This window comes from Zosterops lateralis, assembly GCF_965231275.1.
Source record: "Zosterops lateralis genome assembly, chromosome: 12".
Classification (NCBI taxonomy): Eukaryota; Metazoa; Chordata; class Aves; order Passeriformes; family Zosteropidae; genus Zosterops; species Zosterops lateralis.
The window spans coordinates 7,402,671-7,423,959 of NC_139772.1; the positions used below are offsets into that span (position 1 = coordinate 7,402,671).

The 21,289-nt window shown below is 41.7% G+C and overlaps 1 protein-coding gene across 1 annotated transcript in view; it reads left to right on the forward strand.

Moving 5' to 3' along the window:
* The window catches only part of LONP2 (lon peptidase 2, peroxisomal), a 37,109-nt gene extending 16,584 nt beyond the window's left edge, over positions 1–20,525 (forward strand). The window contains exons 9-15 of the mRNA XM_083869923.1: positions 1,247–1,397; positions 1,941–2,067; positions 3,073–3,206; positions 11,547–11,689; positions 15,868–16,075; positions 17,160–17,350; positions 19,021–20,525. Of these exons, the coding sequence (XP_083726049.1) occupies positions 1,247–1,397; positions 1,941–2,067; positions 3,073–3,206; positions 11,547–11,689; positions 15,868–16,075; positions 17,160–17,350; positions 19,021–19,242 (1,176 nt within the window). The 3' untranslated portion in view covers positions 19,243–20,525. The remainder of the gene's footprint in view (positions 1–1,246; positions 1,398–1,940; positions 2,068–3,072; positions 3,207–11,546; positions 11,690–15,867; positions 16,076–17,159; positions 17,351–19,020) is intronic.
* Positions 20,526–21,289: the final 764 nt, after the last annotated feature.

The window sequence follows — 21,289 nt, forward strand, 5'->3', positions numbered from 1 at the left end:
ATTTATAATAGTTTTTTTAATAACTATCAAGGAAGTCCTCAAATTCAGTTGTTTTTTAGTTATCAACACTGTTCTTGGCTATGATTCAGGTTGTGTGCATTCATTTGGGTGTAGGCAGATAAATTATTTTGACAGTGGTGTGCTGTTTCTCAGGAGATGCATGGGTCCCATTATTTGTGACATGAGAATTATTCATGTTGCTGTAGCATTGATCATTCATCATTTGGGAAGGAAGAGTGTGGCTGTACTTCAAGGGAATGTGAAGCAAAGGTGGTTCACAGGTGATAGAGAAGTCAGGAGTACCTTGCTGTGTACAATGAACTTCCCATTTGTGGCACTGTTAAAAAATCTACCAGACAGCATCTCAATACCTTTGTGTTCCACGTATATATTGAATATTTGTCACCTAATAATGAATCTAGGCAAGTGTTGCATTAGCACACGTACGTAGTACTGAAAGTGATAGGAAGACAACACAGTTATTGAAGCCCTAGTTCTACTTGTTCAGTACATTTTTGAGGTTGGTCAGACTGTGTGTTTTTGTTCTGCAGTGCTTGTTCAATTTTGTCTCGGTTGTTTTGGGACAAAAAGGAAAATTATTGTGTTGGGACGGCCAGGGCTACCAAGGGTCAGAGCGTGCCTGGGATGTCAGGGACAATAGGAACTTGTACTCCTCCTGTAGCAATAAAGGCTGGACAAAGCAGAATGAGTGGGGCAGGTGATTTAGTGGCCGCAGATAAGGCTGGGATCGTGTTCTTCCCCTTGGTCTCACAAGAGAGATATCACGGGCTGGTGTGAGAGGAGGAAGTAAGCTTGGAGTACAAAGAGCTGCCAGCAGCAGGTGAGGATTGGAGTCAGGGATTACTTTGGGGAATTCTCCTTGTTCCGTGGGACCACATGGGCTGCTTTTCCAAGGCTGCTGTGAGTCCTTGAAGGGCCACTCTACCGTGTGTAAAAGGTCATGGAGATGAAGCTTAGGGGAGATGCTGGATGGCTGGAGAAATGCTGCAGCACCTCTAGAAAAGGGCAGGAACAACTCATGGGGAAGTGACTTTTTGAACTGCACATGTGATGTGACGTAGTCACAGAGTAATCCAGGCAAGGCCAGGATTTAGTGATATCTATAATGTATTTTATTACTGTAAAGTCATATTTGACAGATCCAAATGGAATATAATAAAAATGTGCATATTTTATTTACCTCTGACTCCACAAATGCATCGCTTTTGTGTTCACTCTTGTTAAGGTCCTGGATCCAGAACAAAATCACAGTTTCACTGATCACTACCTAAACGTAGCCTTTGACCTGTCCCAAGTGCTTTTCATAGCTACAGCCAACACGACAGCTACAATCCCACCCGCCCTGCTGGACAGGATGGAGGTTATCCAGGTGCCAGGTAACACTGCAGTGCCTTCATTACGTGCCTGTTGCAAGTCCTTAAACAAGTCTGGGGTGTTTTTGCTGAAATAAAAGGCAGTTCATTAAGGAAAGCTTGCCAGAAATCAGGAGTGCATGGTTGGAGTTGTTAAAAGGGACAAGGCAGGATGCCTCTGCTGTGGCCTCTGTCACAAAAATAGTATTTAGCATTGCACTCAGGAAAATTCAGTTCCAGGTCTGTGGTAATACATGGATACATTCTGTAATAATATTTTCCTTCACTGTTTTGTTTTTATTCTAATGGTCTGTTGGCTGAGGCATCTTTTTAAGATTCTGATGGAGACAGGGATCTTTGAAACACTAAAATTCTGGTTTTGTTCACATGAAGTTACAATTTGCCACAGAGGATCATACCAACAGCCTTGTAAATTATAGCTGGGGGGAGGTTTTTGGTTAAATTCAGTCAGATAGAATTGTAAAAGATAAGAGATTTGATTATATTGTAATGTCTAACCAAAAAGATCATTAATAAATACGTGTTTTTTGTTGTTTTTTTTTTAAGGATACACACAAGAAGAAAAAATTGAAATTGCACATAGACACTTGATTCCTAAACAGCTTGAACTACATGGTCTGACTCCACAGCAAATACAGATTCCCCAAGTAACCACTTTGGGAATAATTACCAGGTAAATCTGTCCATTGTTTTTAGTTTAAAGTACCTTCTTTTATAAATCAGTTTATAAAGTGGTAATGCAAATATATATTAATATGTATTGTCCTTAACAGCTTCAGCAGATCAACAGTTGGTAGTTCATGAAATTGCTCTTTCCTCAGCTCTTCTCTAGAGAACATCCTTTCTGTAGAGAGTTCCTTGCTCTTGCTCTCCAGGTGTGGCTCACGGTCAGTTGTGCTGACACAACTGCCAAGGCCCTGTGAATGAACAGGAACACCTGAGGCTGCTGTGGCTGCAGTGTGTGAAGCCACAGCCGTGGCAGCAGATAATGTGTAGTTTAAAGAACCAAGTTATAGCTCTGTCATTTTCATACAAAAAGTGGAAATTACTCTTCTTTTTTTTTCTTGTGACTTGATGTTTACATATGTCTAGATTTGCAATTAGGTTTAAAAAATTAAAATACTTGGTTTTTAAATAGCTTAGAACTGGGGCTTTTGTTAGACATGACAGCAAATGTATTGATCAGAACATCTTTTGAACTTGAAACTGGCTCATCTCCAATGGAAAAAGTGTATTGGGATTCAATGCATTGTTTTATGACCAGTGTTTTGGCTGTTTTTTGTAGTGTTACTGCTTGGTGCTTCTTTTTAGTTCATAGACTAAAACAAAATATTCTTTTACAGCCAGTTCCTCAACTTCCAATGAGCTATATATTTTAAGTTTTAAAATAGTTCTTCCTTTTAATTTTTATGCATCTAAGAAGAGCTCAGTGCCATCAAACATTGCTTAGCATTTCATGAAAGTTTGGTACCAGCTGTTAAGTCATGTCTTCCTGCTCAGTAATTTGTCTACAGCTTTATCAGCAACCACAATTATTTCAATAAAAACAATTTTTTTTTTCCTATGTATCAGAGTAGTCCAAGGTTTTGTCCCTTTCCCATCCCATTTTCTGTGGCTGTGTGTTTCCATTGCAAAGATCTCTGTTCTGCCCAGCCCAGCCCAGCCCTTGTCTCTGCAGGTACACGAGGGAGGCCGGAGTGCGCGCCCTGGATCGGAAGCTCGGAGCCATTTGCAGAGCAGTGGCTGTGAAAGTGGCAGAAGGGCAGCACAAAGAAGCAAAGCCAGATCGTGCTGAGGTGGGGGAAGGAGAAGGTGTGTATCTTTGGCATGTTTTGTTACAAAGGGAACTTCTCATGTAGTCACTAGGAAGCTAATTGAGCAACTTTTTCTCTGCTTTATTCTTCTTTAAGGACTCTGTTTTCAAAAGCATGGCAGATAGTGTGACATTATCATTATGTATAGTTTTAGTGCTGAATTATGACTTAGGACATAAGTTGAGTAGTTTCTGCTTGCTGAGTTGGTAATTGAGAAGTTCAGTGCATCTGTTTCATGTCTTAGGGATGCAGTTATGATTTGTCTAGATTTTTTAATGCAAATCTTTCAGTTCTCTTTAATAAAAAGCTAAGCATGGCTGTAGTTCCTACTAGTTCACAACTCGATCTGGTTATTTTGTTGTACACTAAAAAAACTGTCTGCTTGAAGGGCTCTGAAATTAGAATTGTTTTTATGTGCCTTTTAAGACCATGCTTATTCAAAGTCTCTTGGAGCTTTGGTAACTTCTTAGCCTCAGTTAGTCTGGTCTTGTTTCCCATGTGTAAGACAGTGTTTTATCATTCCCAGTCATCAAACAGACTGAAAGAAGACTAAATACAAAACTCTCAAATAGCAAAAATACCCAGGTAACTGCTTCACCAGTAAAGGTAGGTCTCTTTCTAGTGTGGAAAAAGGAGAGGGAAGGATGAAATCGGGCCCATGATCCACTTCATGTGCAGCACCCAACAGGTGACTGCTCCCTTTTTCATGCCCCCATGAGAGTTCTCTTCAACAAAAATGAATATCCACACTGCTTTTGCTGAAAGATACAATGGGGGGTGTAGATGGCTGTGCTTTTGTTGCAGCCAGATGCTGCTGGAGGGTGTTGCTGTGCACAGCAATTTCCTGTTGGAGCTCTGCAGTGCTGGATGTCTGCAGGAGCCCTCACTGTCAGGTAGATTAGAAATGTGAAAGGACAAACTCCAAACCTCAGGCTGGACTTCTAAAATGTGGATAGTCCTTAGTCTAATAAAATCTATCCAGCAGGGTGTTGTGTGTTCCATTAGTTTGTTTTTTGAAGACTGAAATGAGTTCAGATGGCAAGAAATTCTGCCAGTCTGTCAGAGAACAGCTGGGTGTCAGAGGATCCTCGAAAAGGCAGAATGACTGTTTGCTCCAGGATACTCATAGACTTAAAATACCAAACAGGGCCCTGTTGGTTTGATATTCTGAAATAGTCCATAATGTAGTTGAAGTGGAAAAAACCTTTAGGTTCTAACGTGTACAGCTGGAATAGGTCTGGTCTGGATTGGAGGAGGATAAATGAGGAGACTCATTATCTGTTCCTTTAAAAGCAAGCAGCAAACAAGTCTCAACAGTGCCCACCCCTTTCAGAGAGTAAATCCCAGGGGAGGAAATATAAGGGATATTTTTACAAGCAGTGGTAATAATTAGAAGGGTGTTTGAAGAAGAGTTTTACCCACAGTAAAAACTTACATAATTTGTCTCTGAGAATCTGTTTCTTGACAGTCTTTTAGCTTTACCTTATCTTGCCTTTTCTCTCTAGTTCAGTACGTCTCTTGTGAAAATTAAATCTTTTTTTTACCTTGTTGAGTTTTCTAAGATCACTGTAATGTCTGTGAAAACTGAAATTTGGCAATGTTTGTTTAAGCAGTTCAGCTTGGTTTTCTCTGAACGTTTGGCGTAAAGGCAGTGAGCTCTCAGTAGTGGAGACTGAATCTGTGGATGATCCTGCAGTTTAAATCATCCCATCCACATTAAAAGGCAGAGGTTTTAAGACAGATTTACCAATCCTTTCCTTTTATGTGTGTGTTCTCTACCTTCTGTGCACTGATGGACTTTGTGAAGTCAAACACTGACTTGTTAATACTTCTGTTCTCTCTTGAGGAATGTGACTGCTGAGCCTTGGGCTGGGCTGGCCGAGCTCACCAGCACCAGGCAGTGTCAGGTGTCCTGGCTACTGCACCTTTTGGATGGTAATTTTGACAAGTCGTATTTTCAAACTAGGTAGCTTCATGTGTCTCAGAGGTCTAATGCAATTGCTGAATAATAAAAAGAGATGTTGTTCTGCTCTTCAAGCATTCTGGTAAAACAGATGAGAGGTAGGTTCAGAGCACAACTCATGGCACTGTAAGAAGAAACACTTTATTTTTTAGGCAAGTAACAAAAAGGACCTGTATTAGACATCTCAATCCAGTGAGAGAGTTATTTACCATGTTAAAATTAGCACTGTGCTTGCAACTGAGGTATTTACACTGTTAAATTTATACACTGTTAAAATTAGTTCTGGACTTGCAACTTACCAAAGCTGAGTGAAAATAGCAGCCCAAGTGCTTCAAAAGGGGCCAAAATGCTGCATTTTTGGTTGACTCAGTTTGGAGCTGAGAAAGAAATTAGCTGTGAAGAGTTGCCTTTGTACTTCTGGAGTGAAAATTGTCCATAAGAAAAAGCTGTATTAATAAAAGGGAGTTTGAGGGACAGGTGTCTTTACAGTGAAACTTTGCTGTTATAAAGACTTGTACAGAATGGTGCAGTCTGCAAAGTGGGTTTTATTTTGTACTAATACTGTGCTTACACCCTGGTGTATTTTTACAGTGTGTCATTTGCTGGGAGTGTATGAGAGTAGGAGCCTTTTAAAAAATACTTTTATTTTTGTTCTGTCTGTTGGAAACAACTAAGTGTTCAAAACAAAGCTTGTAAATATCTCCAAATACTTGCAAGTTGATGCAAATAATGAGATTTGTAGCCTAAATTGATTTCTCCTGTTGATTAGTGGACATTTGTGCAGTTGTGCATCATGATGATGAATTTTAATTTTATATTATGAATGACTCTGGAAGATTAGTTAATCAAGTTGTCTTCCCTTAATAGTTTCATTTAGAATTATTTCTTGGGTTGTTTTGTTTTTCTTTATCTCTATAAAAATACCTAGAAGTCATTTTTGCTTCCTGCATTTGTGTGTTGCTGGTGTGAGACTGAGACTCTGCAGTTAATGTAATGGTATGCCTTGAGTTGTGACTAGGAGAGGGCAGACTGCAGGCTTGCCTTGCTTGATAAAAACATAATTTATACCTGATCCAGGGTATAGCCAAATCCTGCCACGGTGCCTGTTGTGTTTATTCAGCTGAGTCCCTCTGGCTGGTGGGTTGTAGTAAGAGTTAAGGACACTAGGTGGTAGAATCACAGACTTTCCACCATTACATTAATTAAATCAGATTATTAACTCCAGGGAGAGCACCTGTTTTCAAGGCTTTGTAAAGATGAGGCTTTTGGCACTGTTTGGCAGTGGGCTCTGGGAAGGGAGGGTGCTGCCCTGGCAGAGCTGGGGACTCTCTCAGGCTGGGTTCAGCCCTTCCCAGAAATGCACAGGCAGCTTTTAGTGCCTTCCTTGCTCCTCTGACTGCTGAGCTTTCTGGAGAAGTTGGTGAGTGCAGGAGTGCTGGTTTGTGTCAGTTACTGAGTTTGCACAGGGAAGTTCAGCATTTTTCAGAGCTCTCTGGGGAGTCATCCCTGTGTACAGCAATGCTAGCTGATATTTCACTGAAACACTATCTAAGATTTATGAGACGCTCCTCGAGTCTTTTGACACTACAAGAAATTCTAGGAGTCACAAAAATATGTGAAACTCTCCTTCCTATTTTAGTGCAACTGCCTTGGGAATACAATGCAGCAACTGTGCACTAAGGCATCATATCATGATACGTATCATCATATCCAGAGTGAAAAACAATTTGTCTAATCCAGACCCAAAGGGAGATTTAGGACAGGTAATATTTCATATCTAGAAGTGATGAAATGAGGATTGTATTTATGTTGAAACCAAGGCTTTGAACATACTTAAATATTTCTATAACCCAGCAATACAGAACAGTTTGTTCTACTCTTTGTGGATGAAACACTTGGTTTTAAATTTAATGCAAGTTTGACCAAAGTGGTCAATGGCAACTGACACATGAAATCTGCTGAGCCTCAGTCCCAAGATGGTGTAGAGACTGCAGGTGCTCAGGTCTGAGCTCAGCTCTGCTGGCCTTAGAGAGATTTCCAGCTCTGCAGGCTGCAATGTGGCCCTTTGACTTCCCTGTAAAAGGTCAAAAAGACATAAATATTTTGAGAAGTTTGGCTTGAATATAGATTAATTTTTAAAGTGTTATTTTTTCATGTTAATTTATCTAAATATTCCTGCATGAGCAACTCACATTCAAGTGCTTCAAATACACATTGTTATTGTAGGTCACAGATGATGGAATGTAATTATTTTGTGGAAAGAGAACTTTTCTGATGCTGTGGGGAGAAATGCACATAGCATTAAATTTAAGCATATAAGTAAGTGTAAATAGGATTGGAGTCCCAGGAAATTGTTCCCTTCCTAAAGAAACACTTCCTAAAAGTTTGATGCATAAGATTTAAGTTTGACAGTGGAATGTTGCTTTTAGGGTGCGGTTTCATGTTATGGCTGGCTTTGAATGTGAACTGTTGTCAGCAAAAGCAATCCCATCCTTTTCTACCTGAATGCAGTTCTAGAAGGTTTTTTAGTTTGGAGGGGCTGAAAGAGTTCTTAGTCTGTTGTGTGCTGAAGCATCTGCTGCTGTGTCAGATGGGAAAGAAATAATGTTATTTTCCTTTAATTGCCCACAAACTTAAAACCTTGCCTGTCACGCCGATGCTCTTTTTTATATCTCTTTGTAGCAATTCAGCAAATCAGAATGTGTTATGTAAAAATTGCTTAAAAATGTTAGGCTTTCCTGTCTTGGTCAATAAATATGGCTAGAAATCTATGGGTTTAAGACTTGTGTTGCTAGTGTTTAATTTAAATCTGTTTTATGAAGAGATGAGAAATTGCTACATGTTGAGGAAGTCTTAGACTTGTATGCTGTCATTTCCATCACATCTGTAGAAGGTAGCAGTCTTGTTTTTTAAATCTTTGTGCCGTGAAATATCTTATTAAGACTAAATCTTTAATTGTATTTAATAGTTCATTGTCAGTGTGTTTTCTTAGGAGTCCATTTCCTTACAAATCCATTATTTACATGTGAGACTTGGTTTTATTTTGAGAACTTGCAAAGACAGATGCCTGAAGAACATTGTGATCTTTGAGTAGCTGCAGATTCTGCTTGGAAAATTTTACAAACATAATCTTCTTTTGGTCGGTTGTTTTTTGAACTTATTTTTGGTTACTTAGGGAGCACTATGTGTTGTTGTTTATTTTTAGTATTACAATTTTTAAACGTTGAAACAACTCAATACCATGCTGCTTTTGTGTAAGCAGACATGTAATAGCAAAGCAGCAGGTGGTTCCTCTAGTGCAGTTTGGAGCTCTGCTAGGTGCCCTTTTTTGGCCTTTTAGTTTATTTTGCCAACTTATCTCAAGCTGTAAGATGATAAAGCTGCTGTCCTAACGAGAAGGTCTCTTTCTGGAAACTTGAATTTAAGTGTCTGGTTTTAGATAAAGATGTCATTTAGCTTGTACTGTGGTTTATGGCTGTTAGTCTGGGGTTGGTAGGGAACTTGCATTGGTCATTGTTAGTGGAAATCTTAATTACTTGAGGCTTTATAGATTCATCATAGTCAGCACTTGTTTAAAGATGACTTTCCTTCAAAAAAAAAGTTAAGAGTTTATAATTACATTTTGGGACATCACTATGCTTTTATAGAAAATTAGATAATGCCAGAATTTAGGTTAACATTTTTAGAAAAAGTCTAGAGTTAGTTATTGTTACAGATTATAAAATGGGATCTACTCATTAGATCAGATAAACTCAAAGAAAAGAGTTTCTGATTCTTCTAATGGGGCAGGTGGCCTCAAATTCCCTGATTTGTTTGTGAGGAGTTTGTCTCTTCAGCTGTATACAGAGCTAGATGAAATAAATATATTTATGTTAGATAGGCAGCAAAATCTTGATATAGAACAAAACCATCTGGTTTTAAACTCAATTTTGTTTTGAAATACGAATTGCATCTCAGATTATCAAACAGTGATGAATTTGCAGTCTGAATTGCACGAATAGTATGCAGGGTCAAATTTCCTAGACTTGCTGGTATTTATGTCTTTGAATTTATTATGTACAAAAATAGTAGTTTAACAAAAGCAGAGAGACATGCTGGAACAACAGGAGACATCTGAGGCAGTGTTGGCAGTAGAGGAATGGGATTTAGCCGTGGAGCAGCAGAGTTGTACAATGGGGAGATCAGTGGCTGTTGGATAAGAACAGTTACATTGGAGTCCTGGATGAAAGCTGAGGTGCTGCTGTCATGTTCATAGTGATGTAGAGTGTCTTCCTTGATACTCTGTTAAGGCATTAGTGAGAATTGCAGTGTGACAAAATTAGCAGTAAAAAAAGCCTTTATGTATCAGGATTAATAACAGGATAGTTTGTATCTTGTGAAAGGAGACATTCTCGTTCATCTCTCCTGAGAATTGCTTTTGCATCACCGACCACCTCTTCACATTATAGTAATTTGTGATTTGTACTTTTCTGTACTTGTTGGAACTCTTGGATCTTCAGTTAGTGCATGTATTGATGTGCAGAGGAAGAACCAGAAAGCTCCTTTTCAAACTAAAATTAGAAAGAATTCATAGAAAGTAAACAACCCGTATTTGGGTCCAAAATACGGTGCAGGAGTCTTGAAGCTCAGTGTACATTGCTGTGTAATACAGGCTTCAGATGTGTGTTAGGCTGTGGTTTGGGGTGGGAAGAAAAGTTCACTCTGTGTGCAGGAGGGCACTGCCCTGAGAGAGTGCCACAGAGCCTTACAACAGCTGGACTGTCCAAGCTTTCTTCATTTCTCTGATAGATATTTCACTAAAACACTTGCTTAGGGCTCTTGATAAATGCTGAGAAGCCTCTTCACCTGGATCACATTCTGTGGGGAAATGATTCCCTGCTTGCATTGTCCCTCTGCTCCCAGTCCCTTGGGAGCGGTGCAGTGTCAGTCCCTGCCAGGGACTGCAGGTTCTTGAGCTCAGTTATGCCAACAGCTCCTCTGCAGGCTGGGTGTGAGACTTGGACATTGACAAGGTTCCCCTTACAGTTCACTCTTGTGTAGAAGGAGAAAAGAGAAATTTGAAGGCAATTCTGCCAAGGAAGCCACTGCACAAGTAAGAAATCCACTCATGCTGTGGGTGGAGGAAGGGAAGAGCCCCCTTCTGAACCCATAACTGTTGCTTTAATTGTGTGGTCCCTCCCAGGTGGCACTTGAGTATGTTGCATTCAGAAATGTCAGGCTGGTGGGGGTTTATAGTCCTTCCTGAAGGGTATGTCAAGCCTGTAAATGTTTCTGAAAATGTCTGGTAACTGGGCCTTGGAGGAATTTTTTGCTGGTACTGGTTATTGAGCATGACACCTTAGCAATATCCCCTTCAACAAAGAAAAGAACAGCCCTCTCTGTGTGTATTTCAAGACAAAAGCCACAGGTTGTTACACTGGAATCGTTTGAGGTTTTTCCACTGAACAAGGCCTGTAGGTGTGGTGTTCTGAGCTGGCTGTTGAACAGACAGGAGATGTCAGTTCTGTGAGTTAAGCAGCCTGAGCAGGTGGAAAATGTCCCTGTGTGTGGTGGGAAATTGGCCTGATGATCTTTGAGGGTCCCTTCCAACCCAAACCCCTCTATATTCAGCAAAGCCATAAAAGTCATAGGAGACAAAAATCAACACAGAAAGTGTCACATCAGAGTGTGCTGCAAGGGCTGCACTGGAGGTGCTCTGTGCTGGGGCACAGCTGTAAACATACACAAAAGGAACAGGAGTTCCTGCACTGTCAGAATTGCCCTGTTCAGCTGCACATTGTCTATTACACCACACTGCACATGATTCCTCCTGCAGGAATAAATCCCCACCCTGTCAGGGTGGGGAGGCCCTGGCACAGGTTCCCACAGAAGCTGTGGCTGCCCCATCCCTTGAAAGCATCAAGGCCAGGTTGGACATGGCCTGGAGCAGCCTGGGATAGTGGAAGGTGTCCCTGCAAGACCTTAAAGCAAGATCAGCTTTAAAGTCCTTTACAGCCCAAACCATCCTGGTTCTGGGAAATACTATTTTTCTGCACAAATCTGGTGAAAAGTGCAAAGTCTTAAATGAGCCTAATGTGTTTTGCTATTTGAATTAGTTTAAAATGCACTTAAGCTGATGAGTTGCATCTCTGTCAGTGCTCTAGATTTAATTTTTTCTTTGATGAACAGTTAGAACGTATTTAGGCTTATTAATTAAATTTCATGCCATATTATCTTTAATTTGACAAGATTTTTGTGAGAGATGGTTTGAGCACATTTTCCTGAACTTATTGAGCATTTCAGTGCATATTTTATTTTTCTCTGTCACGATTTTAAAAAAAAAATTCTGTCTGGGAAAGACCATTACAAATCCTAAATTAGATTTTCTTCCCTTAGATTGCAAAGAACACATCACAGAAGATGCCAAAGCAGAATCCATCAGTGACACAGCTGACCTGCCTCTGCCACCTGAAATGCCGATTTTAATCGATTTCCATGCTCTGAAAGATATCCTGGGGCCCCCCATGTATGACATGGAGGTAACATCATTATTTGTTTCTGTTTGATGCTGTTTCTGTTTGATACAATTATTTCTACTGACTGAGTCTATACAATGTTAACAACTTCAAAATATGTTAATAACAGCACCGTGTTTCTTTACGTTCCAGAAAGTGTATTTTCACCTAAAGAAGATTTTCTTTTCTGTTCATTTAGGGCATGTAAATAACATAATGCCCTGACTTTTCTGTTAGCAAAGGTTCCTGGAGCAGTGCTGAAGAATGTGGTGGTGTTTTTTTCAGTTTGAAACAATTCTGCTTTTGTTTGGGGGATGTTTGGTGGTCTTGGGAAAGAAGCCAAAAGTAGAACCCAGGAATCCTGTCTCTGCAGCAGCTGTGCTAAGGACTGTCCCTCATACCTCCTTAAAGCCAGGCAGCATTATTGGGTATTAAAACCACTTCAGTTTGCACCAGAAGTTCTCAGACATTCTTTAGGTTAATGTGACTCTTAGCTATTAAAATGCTTTATGATCAGCCAGGCACCTCCAGCTCTGCTCCTCAGTAGGCATAGTTCAGATTTTTTGCCTTCCCCCATCTGTATTTTGCTCCATTCTATGGAAATGCCATCAGTTAAAGTAGTTTGTTAGTTTGGGATTCTCGTTTCACCAGTCACAGTGCAGTACTTCTCTGTTTCTGAGAACTTTCCTTTTACAATTCTTTTCTCTTAAATAAGAGGACCAGGCTTCCAGTGGGATTTGAAGAACAAAAAGGGAACAAGGTGATTGTGATAGCAGGAGAAAGTGAATGATTGTTTCTGGAGTTGATAATTCATTTAAATTTGATAGTGCGGCTGTGTTGGAAAATAATTTCTGCTACTTTGTCTTTTTTTCTGTACAATTGAGTAATGCAAGTAAAAAATCTAAACTGTGGTTCTTACTTTCAAGTGTACAAATACAGGAGTGCTAGGTGGGGGGTTTCTTTTGTGGGTTTTTTGTTTATTTGTTGTGGGGTCCACAATAGAGGCCATAAATTTGCAGATAAGCATTTCATGGATCTGTTGGCCTGTGTAAACTGAAATAAGACTGACTGAAGCTTCTGACTTGTGTATCAAAAGTTTTTCTTTACATTTCTGTATTTAGAAGGCAAATATAGTGCATAAAGAGAAGTAGAGATGAATCCACAAAGATCAATTCCCCAAGCAGCCCAGGATTTTTTTTTCCATGTATTATTTGCTGTATTTATTGAGTGAATATTTTTCAGTACACACTTCAATTTTTTCCATGTAAATTGCTCAGATAGCAACATAACTCCTATTTTAATGAATTTTCCCAGCTAATGTCTTGCTCCTTAGAATTTTCTCAAGTGCCCCTTGGGTTCTTTAGAGGAGCAGAGCTCCTGCTCTGGCAGGTGTGTGATCCTGGCTGCTGTGGGTTCTGCTCTGTGCTCACAGGCTGGGTCTCCCCTCTGGCTGTGGCCTCAGAGCTTCACCCTGGGCCTGCATTGGGCCATTTATCAGCAGCTGAAACAAAGACACCATTGGGGCAGCCACAGTGTCAGTACCTGCATGGGGCTGAGCAAATGGAACTGAAAACATGACAGGACTTCATTGATCTGTTGTCCTTCAGGGGATTCCTGACACAGGGATTCATCTTTCACCTTTCCAGGGCATTGCTTGGCTATTGTCTGCACAGCTCTCCCAGCAGGCAGGACGGGACAGAATATTCAGCTTCTACTTGCTGAATTAATTAATCACAAATAATCACATGTGTCTTTACAGAGCAAATGTTGGATGAAATCACATAGTGAGGCTTTGAAAGAATAATCTCGATACATAGATTTAGATTTAATGAAATGTATGTTTCATCACAGCACACTTTTTTGGGAAAGGGTTTCTAACATATCCAGTGGGTTTATAACAAATTATTTGTATTTTTGGCTTGGATTTTAGTTTGTGTTTCAGGGGATTTTTTAGCTTTTTTTTTTTTTTAAGCCTTAATTCTGCTTGAGTAACAAAATATTATTGGCACCACAGAAAAGTCCATCAGGGTTGGTTTATAGCCTCATAACTTGAGTGAAGTTGAAGGGGCAGAAGCTGTAGGTCAGGGAAATGGCCTATTCTAGGAAATGAAAGTGCAGGTGCCATAAAAGAATGGCTCTGTTTCATGGGACATGCACAATTCTAATTAGGAAAAAAATTAGGGTGTCTTTCAGAAGCAAAACCTGGCTAAAGCACAGGTTTAGATTGGCATTTTTATCTCAGAGCTATCAGTCTTGTGATGATATTTCTGGGAAATCCTCCTCCCTCAGAGGGAAGCCACTGTTAATGTGCTTTGCCAGCAGTGATTTGCCAGGGAATGAATCAGAAGAGTAGAAAAAACGTTGCTACAGTCAGGCTGGGAGAACCTGTGGAAGGAAAACAAACATGCTAAAGACCAGCAAGTGACAAATTGGTTCTCATCTTCCCATTGTGGATCAGGGACTTTACCAGCTTCTTGTCCATTACACTGGCTTGGTGTAGCTCCAAAACTGCAGATGATACTGAAATACTCTAAAATAAATGACTGTACTGAATATTAAAACTTTAAATTCGCAGTGTCCAGGCAGCTAAAATGCATCTGACAGTATGTCCATGTGCTCAGGGTACAGCTAAATCACAGCTGGTTTGGTCTCATCTACAAAAACTCTCAAACCCTACGAGTCCATGTAGGTCAGTAGCATCTTCATCATCTGACAGACATCAGCAGCCATCAGCTGATTCGAATGGTCGTTTTTAATTGAAGTTGTTTAGAAAGTGTAAGACAGGATTTATTCTAATTTAAATTCATCTGACTTTTGGTGAGAAAAAATTCTTCAGAGGTGCCAGGAGCAATTCAGTCTTGTGGGGCTCCCTGGAAGACTTTGTGGGTGTCTCATGCAGTCCAGTGTGCTTTCCTCTGAGTGTTGGGGGTTCTGTGGCTCTGGCTGTGATCTCAACTGACTTGTGAAAGTAGGAGGAGGTGCCTGGCTAGTCTAAGGATAGAGGAGGGAGCCTGTGCTGAGTCTTCAGAACCATTTGGTGTTCAATTTGTTGCCTCATTTGCTGTGCTCTGACCCTGAGCTCTCAAACAGTCTCTAAACTGTTTTCAATTGATCCAAGCTAAAAAAAACCTGAAACAAAACCCCCAAATCCACAAACCTTGTTGAAAGCTGCTTTGGGATGCAAGAGGGTGTGGACAGTTAATTTTGTTCATTACACCTGTAACATTTGAAACCGTGATGGTTTGCCAAACCAGCATTGTCTCCAGTGCAAAGAGGAATGTTCCAGCACTGTTGGACTTCCGTGTGTCCAGGATGAACTGACTTTGTTAACCTGAGTTACTGAGCAGTTACTAAAATAATCAGAGTAAATCACCGTAACTAATAACACACAGGGACTGGATATAGAAACTGATGTTAGCAAAAATGAAAATGCTTGGTGAGGTATTTTGATACCATAAAAGTGAAACACACTGTTCTGTACAATTTTCTTAAATGCTAGAAAAAGAAAGAGCCTTCTTAGCTGAATCATGCTAAGGAAAGCAAATGGCAGGATGTTGATGCCAGTGCACAGGTAAGGGAAAGACCCAGGGGAAGGGGCTGTGTGGCTTCCTTGGCTTTGGCTGCTTGAATTCCTGAAGGGGCTCTGTCAGGTGTCCCCTCTGCCTGGCCTGGGAACACATTCACGTTCCTGCTGTTCCACACTGTTTGTAAATGTCTGCAGGGAACAACATCAGGGGCTTGGCTGGCCACAGCTCGGGCAGTGCCACCACATTTAAAAGGCTTTTAGGGAACACCAGGGAGCAAAACTGGCTTTGTCACAGGAGTAAGAGTTAGGGCAAACAGACTCCAGCAGATGGGTAAAGTCACATAAACATTGAGTCAGGATTGACTGAATACTAGAAGTCCTTTGAGGAGAAAGATTCTCATGTTGTTTTTGGGGGCGGGGAAGGTTTCAAGAATGACACGCCCAGATGTTTGCCATGGCCTTAAGCTAAGCTGCCGCATAGAGCTCCTGCTGTGTAATTAGTGTTCACACATATCCAGAGCTACTGCTGCATTAAATAATACATTAAAATATAAGAGATCAGACACCCGGCTTAACTTTAGTGTTTTGATGGGTACAGTTGTTTCAAAGCCCACTATTGAATTGTTTTTGCAATGGTTTTTATGGGTGTTAATGTTTTTTTACGTGTTCCCCTCAGGTGTCGGAGCGGCTCAGCCAGCCGGGGGTGGCCATCGGGCTGGCGTGGACGCCCCTGGGCGGGGAGATCATGTTTGTGGAGGCGAGCCGCATGGACGGGGACGGGCAGCTCACCCTCACCGGGCAGCTGGGGGACGTCATGAAGGAGTCAGCCCACCTGGCCATCAGCTGGCTGCGCAGCAACGCCAAGAGATACCAGCTCACCAACGGTGGGTGGGCACAGGGGCTGCACGGCCACTGCAGCCTGCTGGGGCTGCACTGCTCACTCACCCCGACACTTACTCACCGGGGACCTGTGACACACAAAGGGTTTCAGCCAGCAGCGCTACCCTAAGATGAGATCAGCTCCACAGTGCCTTTGGGTAGTTCTTTCCCAGTTGCTGCCAAGCCGAGGTGGTTGTGGCCTGGCAGAACACGAGCTGTGTCTCTCTGCCCCAGCCTGGAAGGTTGTGGGCAGCCTCAGTGCCAAGGTGCTTCTCCTTGGTTGTGGCAGACACTGCCTCTGACTCACTTTTACACTCAGGCTTTCCAGCAGTATTTTCATGATGGAGACAGATATGGAAGTCTGTGGTTTTTCTCTGACAGGTTCTGTTAAAAGGCTTTTGTAGTCTTAGGTTTTTATATTTTGAGAACATTAGGTTTGTATGGCAGCTGTGGAACTGCAGTGCAGTAAGGCTCTGGTCAAGAACATTTTAACTATTTTTTTTGTCTGAACCTCCCGGGACTTGTGGAAATGTGCTTTCTAGAGTGATCATCTGCTGATGAGGCAAATAATTGACCAGTATCTGTCACTATTTCTGGAAGTTTAGATAGGTTAAAAACCAAAATGGGATTAATGTATGAAATGCTGCAGGCATTGCCTGTGTGCCTGTTTCTCTCTGGTCTACACTCCATGTACTCCCATTTCAGGTGAAGGGCCATAAATAAGAGTTTCACTTTATTATAATTGTGAGTTTCTGTGGAGTGTTCTCTGAACATTGACGTTGATGGTTTCGGACATAAAAATTCTGTGTAGAAATTCCTTGGTTTCCACATTAATCCCTACTCTCAATTTCCCAGTGCATGCAAATGCCAGGCTTATGGGTTATCATGTTACAGTTTTTTCTAGGAATCTGGATGTAGGAAAGCTCACTGGGATTTCTCTTTTAGGGCTGCTGCAATATTGCGTTGTTTTTTTTCAGCCTACTGTTAATAGTGCCAAGGCTTTCAGTTCTTGGTGGGCTTTTAGAATAAAGACCAGGAACAAAATGGGTTTAGATTTCTAACATTCAAACCATTCTTTTTTTCCTTAAGCTTCTGGAAGTTTTGATCTCCTTGACAACACTGACATCCATCTGCACTTCCCAGCTGGAGCTGTCACAAAAGATGGACCATCTGCTGGTGTTACCATAGTAACCTGCCTTGCTTCACTCTTCAGTGGGCGCCTGGTGTGCTCAGATGTAGCCATGACAGGAGAAATTACACTAAGAGGCCTTGTTCTTCCAGTAAGTATCATTGGAGAAAAGAGCTAAGTTGTATTAATTCCCCCTGTTTTGGATATCAAATCTGTTTATAGCCACTTAGAAAAGAGTGGATCCAGAGCCTTGCTGGATCATTCCTCAGCAGCACTGCAGTCTCTGCAGTTGGAAGAGGCCAGGCTGCTGGACTGCCCCACTCCTCTGCTTTGTCTTTCAAGTAAAGCCAGCCTTGATGTCACTTTTTGGGAAACTACATTAAAATGTCTACTTGGGAAGGAAACCTCAAAGTCTTAAAATGCAAGATGGCTCTAAAGCTGTAGTGCAGTTTCTAAATGTGCTTCCTCAGACTGTTGGTACACAACTACCTCTGGTGTCTTTGAAAAGTTGTGTTTTAAAGCTCTCACAGTAACTGCACACAGGTTACTCCTGAATCCATGGATCCACTTCTGGGTTTTTCTCAAGTGTTTGGTCCTTGTATGTAGCTCAGCTAAATGGGGTTTCCATAAAGCTTTGTCAAAGCTTGAAGACAAAGAAGGAGTTCAAACAAACAGAGTTTAGTTAGAAGTGTCAGTGGAGCCTGGCACAGGTGCTGAAGCAGATGTGGGAGTTACCATCTCATACCAAATGATGGCCAGGAGGAGGATGAAGCTGAAATCATGGACAGGATTTTGCTCCCTGCAGACAGAAGCAGAGGAGCCATGGTGGGCAGTGGGCTGGGAAGGCTCTGGGGGCAGAGGCTGACAGGACAGGCACCCTGCAGTGACTCTGCTGGGAGGCAGCTTAGCCCTGCAGCCAGCCTGTCCTGTGCCTGCTGCTGCAGCTGTGCAGAGATGAGGTCCCTGTGACTGTGAAACCACACTGTCCTTCCCCAAAGTAGCCTGGGATCCTGCTGTTGTCAGGGACTGAATTCCCAGGGCTGTGCAGGGACTGCCCTGGCTGAGTGTGCAGCACTGCCCAGAGCCCCAGGTCAGGATCATCGTTCACTCCTGCCCTGTTCACAGCAGCCCAGGGTTTGCCCTTTGTACTGTTATACAGGCCCTTCCTCTCCTCTGAATCTGTAAAATTATGAGTTTCTGCTCTAAGATGGTCTTTAGGAATAGAAAGGAGTTAGAGGGAAGAAGTTACAGCTATAAGAAAAACTAATTTAACCTCCCTGTTTACATCTCATTAGCAACTCAGCCCACAGGCTGAGCAGAGCAGTGCCTCTCCACTCCACAGGTTTGTTTTGCTGTGCATATTTTGTTGTGCAGCTCAAATTATTTTTCATGGGACACTGCTTTTTATAGACTCTTTTTAAAAAAGACTCTTTCCCCCCTAAATCCAACACTGCCTTTATCTGAAAAATCTTCTGTTCTTAGGCAGGTACTGGATTTCAGCACATGATATAAAAAAGATGGTGTGAAGGCCACCCTTGTTAAGAAATTACTGAAAAGCAATGACTTTTCCACTATTGATTCTCTTGTACCTGCACTCCTATATTAATTTTTCTCGTTATTAGCTGTTGCAGTATTCTTTCTGTAGCATATTAACATATTTCCCTCATTAAGCACATGATGAGCTACAACTCTGCATTTTTAATTGCTTTCCTAAACGACTGAGGGAGGCAGAAGCTTTCATCAAAATTTAACTCCTGATGTGACATTACAGTAACTATCAGATTAGTTTGTTTTTATACATGTATTTCTTCTCCTCCTTAGGTCGGGGGCATTAAAGACAAAGTGCTGGCAGCACACCGAGCTGGGCTGAAGAGAATTATCATTCCTCAGAGGAACGAGAAGGATCTGGAGGAGATCGCGGCGCACGTGCGGCAGGACCTGACCTTCGTGCTGGCCGCCTGCCTGGACGAGGTGCTGAACGCGGCCTTCGACGGCGGCTTCGCGGTCAAGGCCAGCCTCGAGCACTTCAACAGCAAACTTTAGGCACAGCCTGAGCTTTCTTCTCTCCCCAGTTCCACTGTTCTTGATCTCTTTCAGCTACATTTAGGTGTCGGGTACAGCTATGAGCCAGAGGGGATTGTTGGAATGGGGGTGTCAGTGCTGTCTAAAGGCACTGACAGATGTTGCTGCTGCAGTGACCAACCTGTAACTGCACTTCAGGGGCCTTTGCTGCTTTTTATCAGCAAAGAATCTGAAATCTCTTTTCCTGATGGATTTGAGCATGAGAAAGTTCCTTAGCCTGTCAGGCACCTGTGTATGTACATGGCAGCAACTGGTCACATCCTTAAAGAGGAAATGTGCAGCAGGAGAGAAGCTCATAGGTGGGGTTGTTACAAAAAGCAAACTGATTTAGCGTAAGTTTACTTATTTACAAAACACCTGTAATAATTGAATAATGAATAATAATGTGCTAAGGCACAGTAGTACTGAGGGAAAATAAGGGTTTTGAAATCTAAAAAAATACACTTAAGGCATCTGAAGAGCACTATGGCCTAATAAATGAAGTTAGGAAGTTCTTTCAGCACTTGGTTCTAGTTTGTAGCAAGGCCACTGCAGACAGCTGTTGTCAAATGCAGGAAGCAATGCCAGAACTGAAATGTGGGAATTGTTATGTAGGAAAGGACAGAACACCTCAGTTCCTATCTGCACAGCTGTCCCTGCAGCACCAGGGGGGGTGAAAAGTGCTTGAGGCCTTAATGAAAAAACCCAGTAATGCTTTGGAGGGACAGGGTGTGTGTCCTTCATTCCTGCCTTGGTTCTGGGATGGCAGAGCTTGGAGGTTCACCTATGGAAGTTAAATCCATTTGAACAATGCCAGGAAAATAATCATTATTCACTGTGAATAATGCAAGGTTCAAGAAGTCTGGCAGCCTCCCTGTCCTTTGATAGCTTTGTCTCTTATCTCCCCTTGAACCTCAGTGAGAACTGCACTTCAGCGTGGGCCTTTGGCATTGTTCATTCCAGGGTCAGCCCCACAAGCAAATCCTGGATGTTGTTACATCCTTCTCTTGTTCACTGGTTCTGAAACAAACCCCAAAGTGCTTATGAAACACAAACTTTACCAGTGACAACAGCCTGTTCTAGAAGCTGCCTAAAAATCAAAAGTAGGAGTTTGCTTTGCTTTCATGTTCCTAGATAACAAAGCTGATTTACCTGGAACATAACAGCACTGATGGTAATCAATTCAGTGAAATTTCAACACCTGTTTTACAAAAAAATTTACAACTTCAACAAAAGACTTAATCTAATAAAATGATAAAAATAAAGCCTTGCTTCTGTGTCAGTATTTTAAGAGCTCTACTTCTTAGTCACTCATGTTCTGCCTCATGGGAAATGTGCAGGGAAGAAGTGCAAAGAAACTTCCCCCAGAGTGAAACCCCAGCCTGGTAACTCTGTGCTGCTGCTTTGCTTTTGATCAAAGCAGGAGGGAAAAATCCTTTACCAAACAGATGGAGAAACAATCCTGCACTGCTCTGCACTGAGAGAGCACTGACATGCTTGGAATTCCAGCACAGTCTGTTTACACATGGACAAAACAAATCTGCATTTTTTAAAAATAAGTACTAAAAAAATGCTTCCAGCATGGCAAAACAGGGAGCTGCTCCTCAGAAAAGTTAAAGGATGACTTTCTGACACATCACTCCCATTCCTGTGTCTTGTCCCAAGGACTCACATGAAGGTGAGGAGTTTTTAATGCCACTCTGAAGATAATGCCAGGCATTTACTGCCAGAGCTGAGGAGGTTCTGTTACTGTTTCAAGATTTTTTTTAAACAAACATAAGCATTACCCATTATAGCAGACACTACAGCCACCTTCAGTGCCTTTTGTTTTGCTTTCTCTGAGCACAATAACCCTGTGCAGCAGCGAGCCAGAGCAGTGCAGAACTTCTGAAGGGATGTCAATACTGAGCTCAGGAACAGTTAGAAGGACCAGAGATTAAACTTGTATCCCTCAAAAAAAAAACCCCAAAATAGCTAAAGCTTATCAAAAGTAAAAGTGGTAGCTCCTTTCCTGTATCCACACTATAAA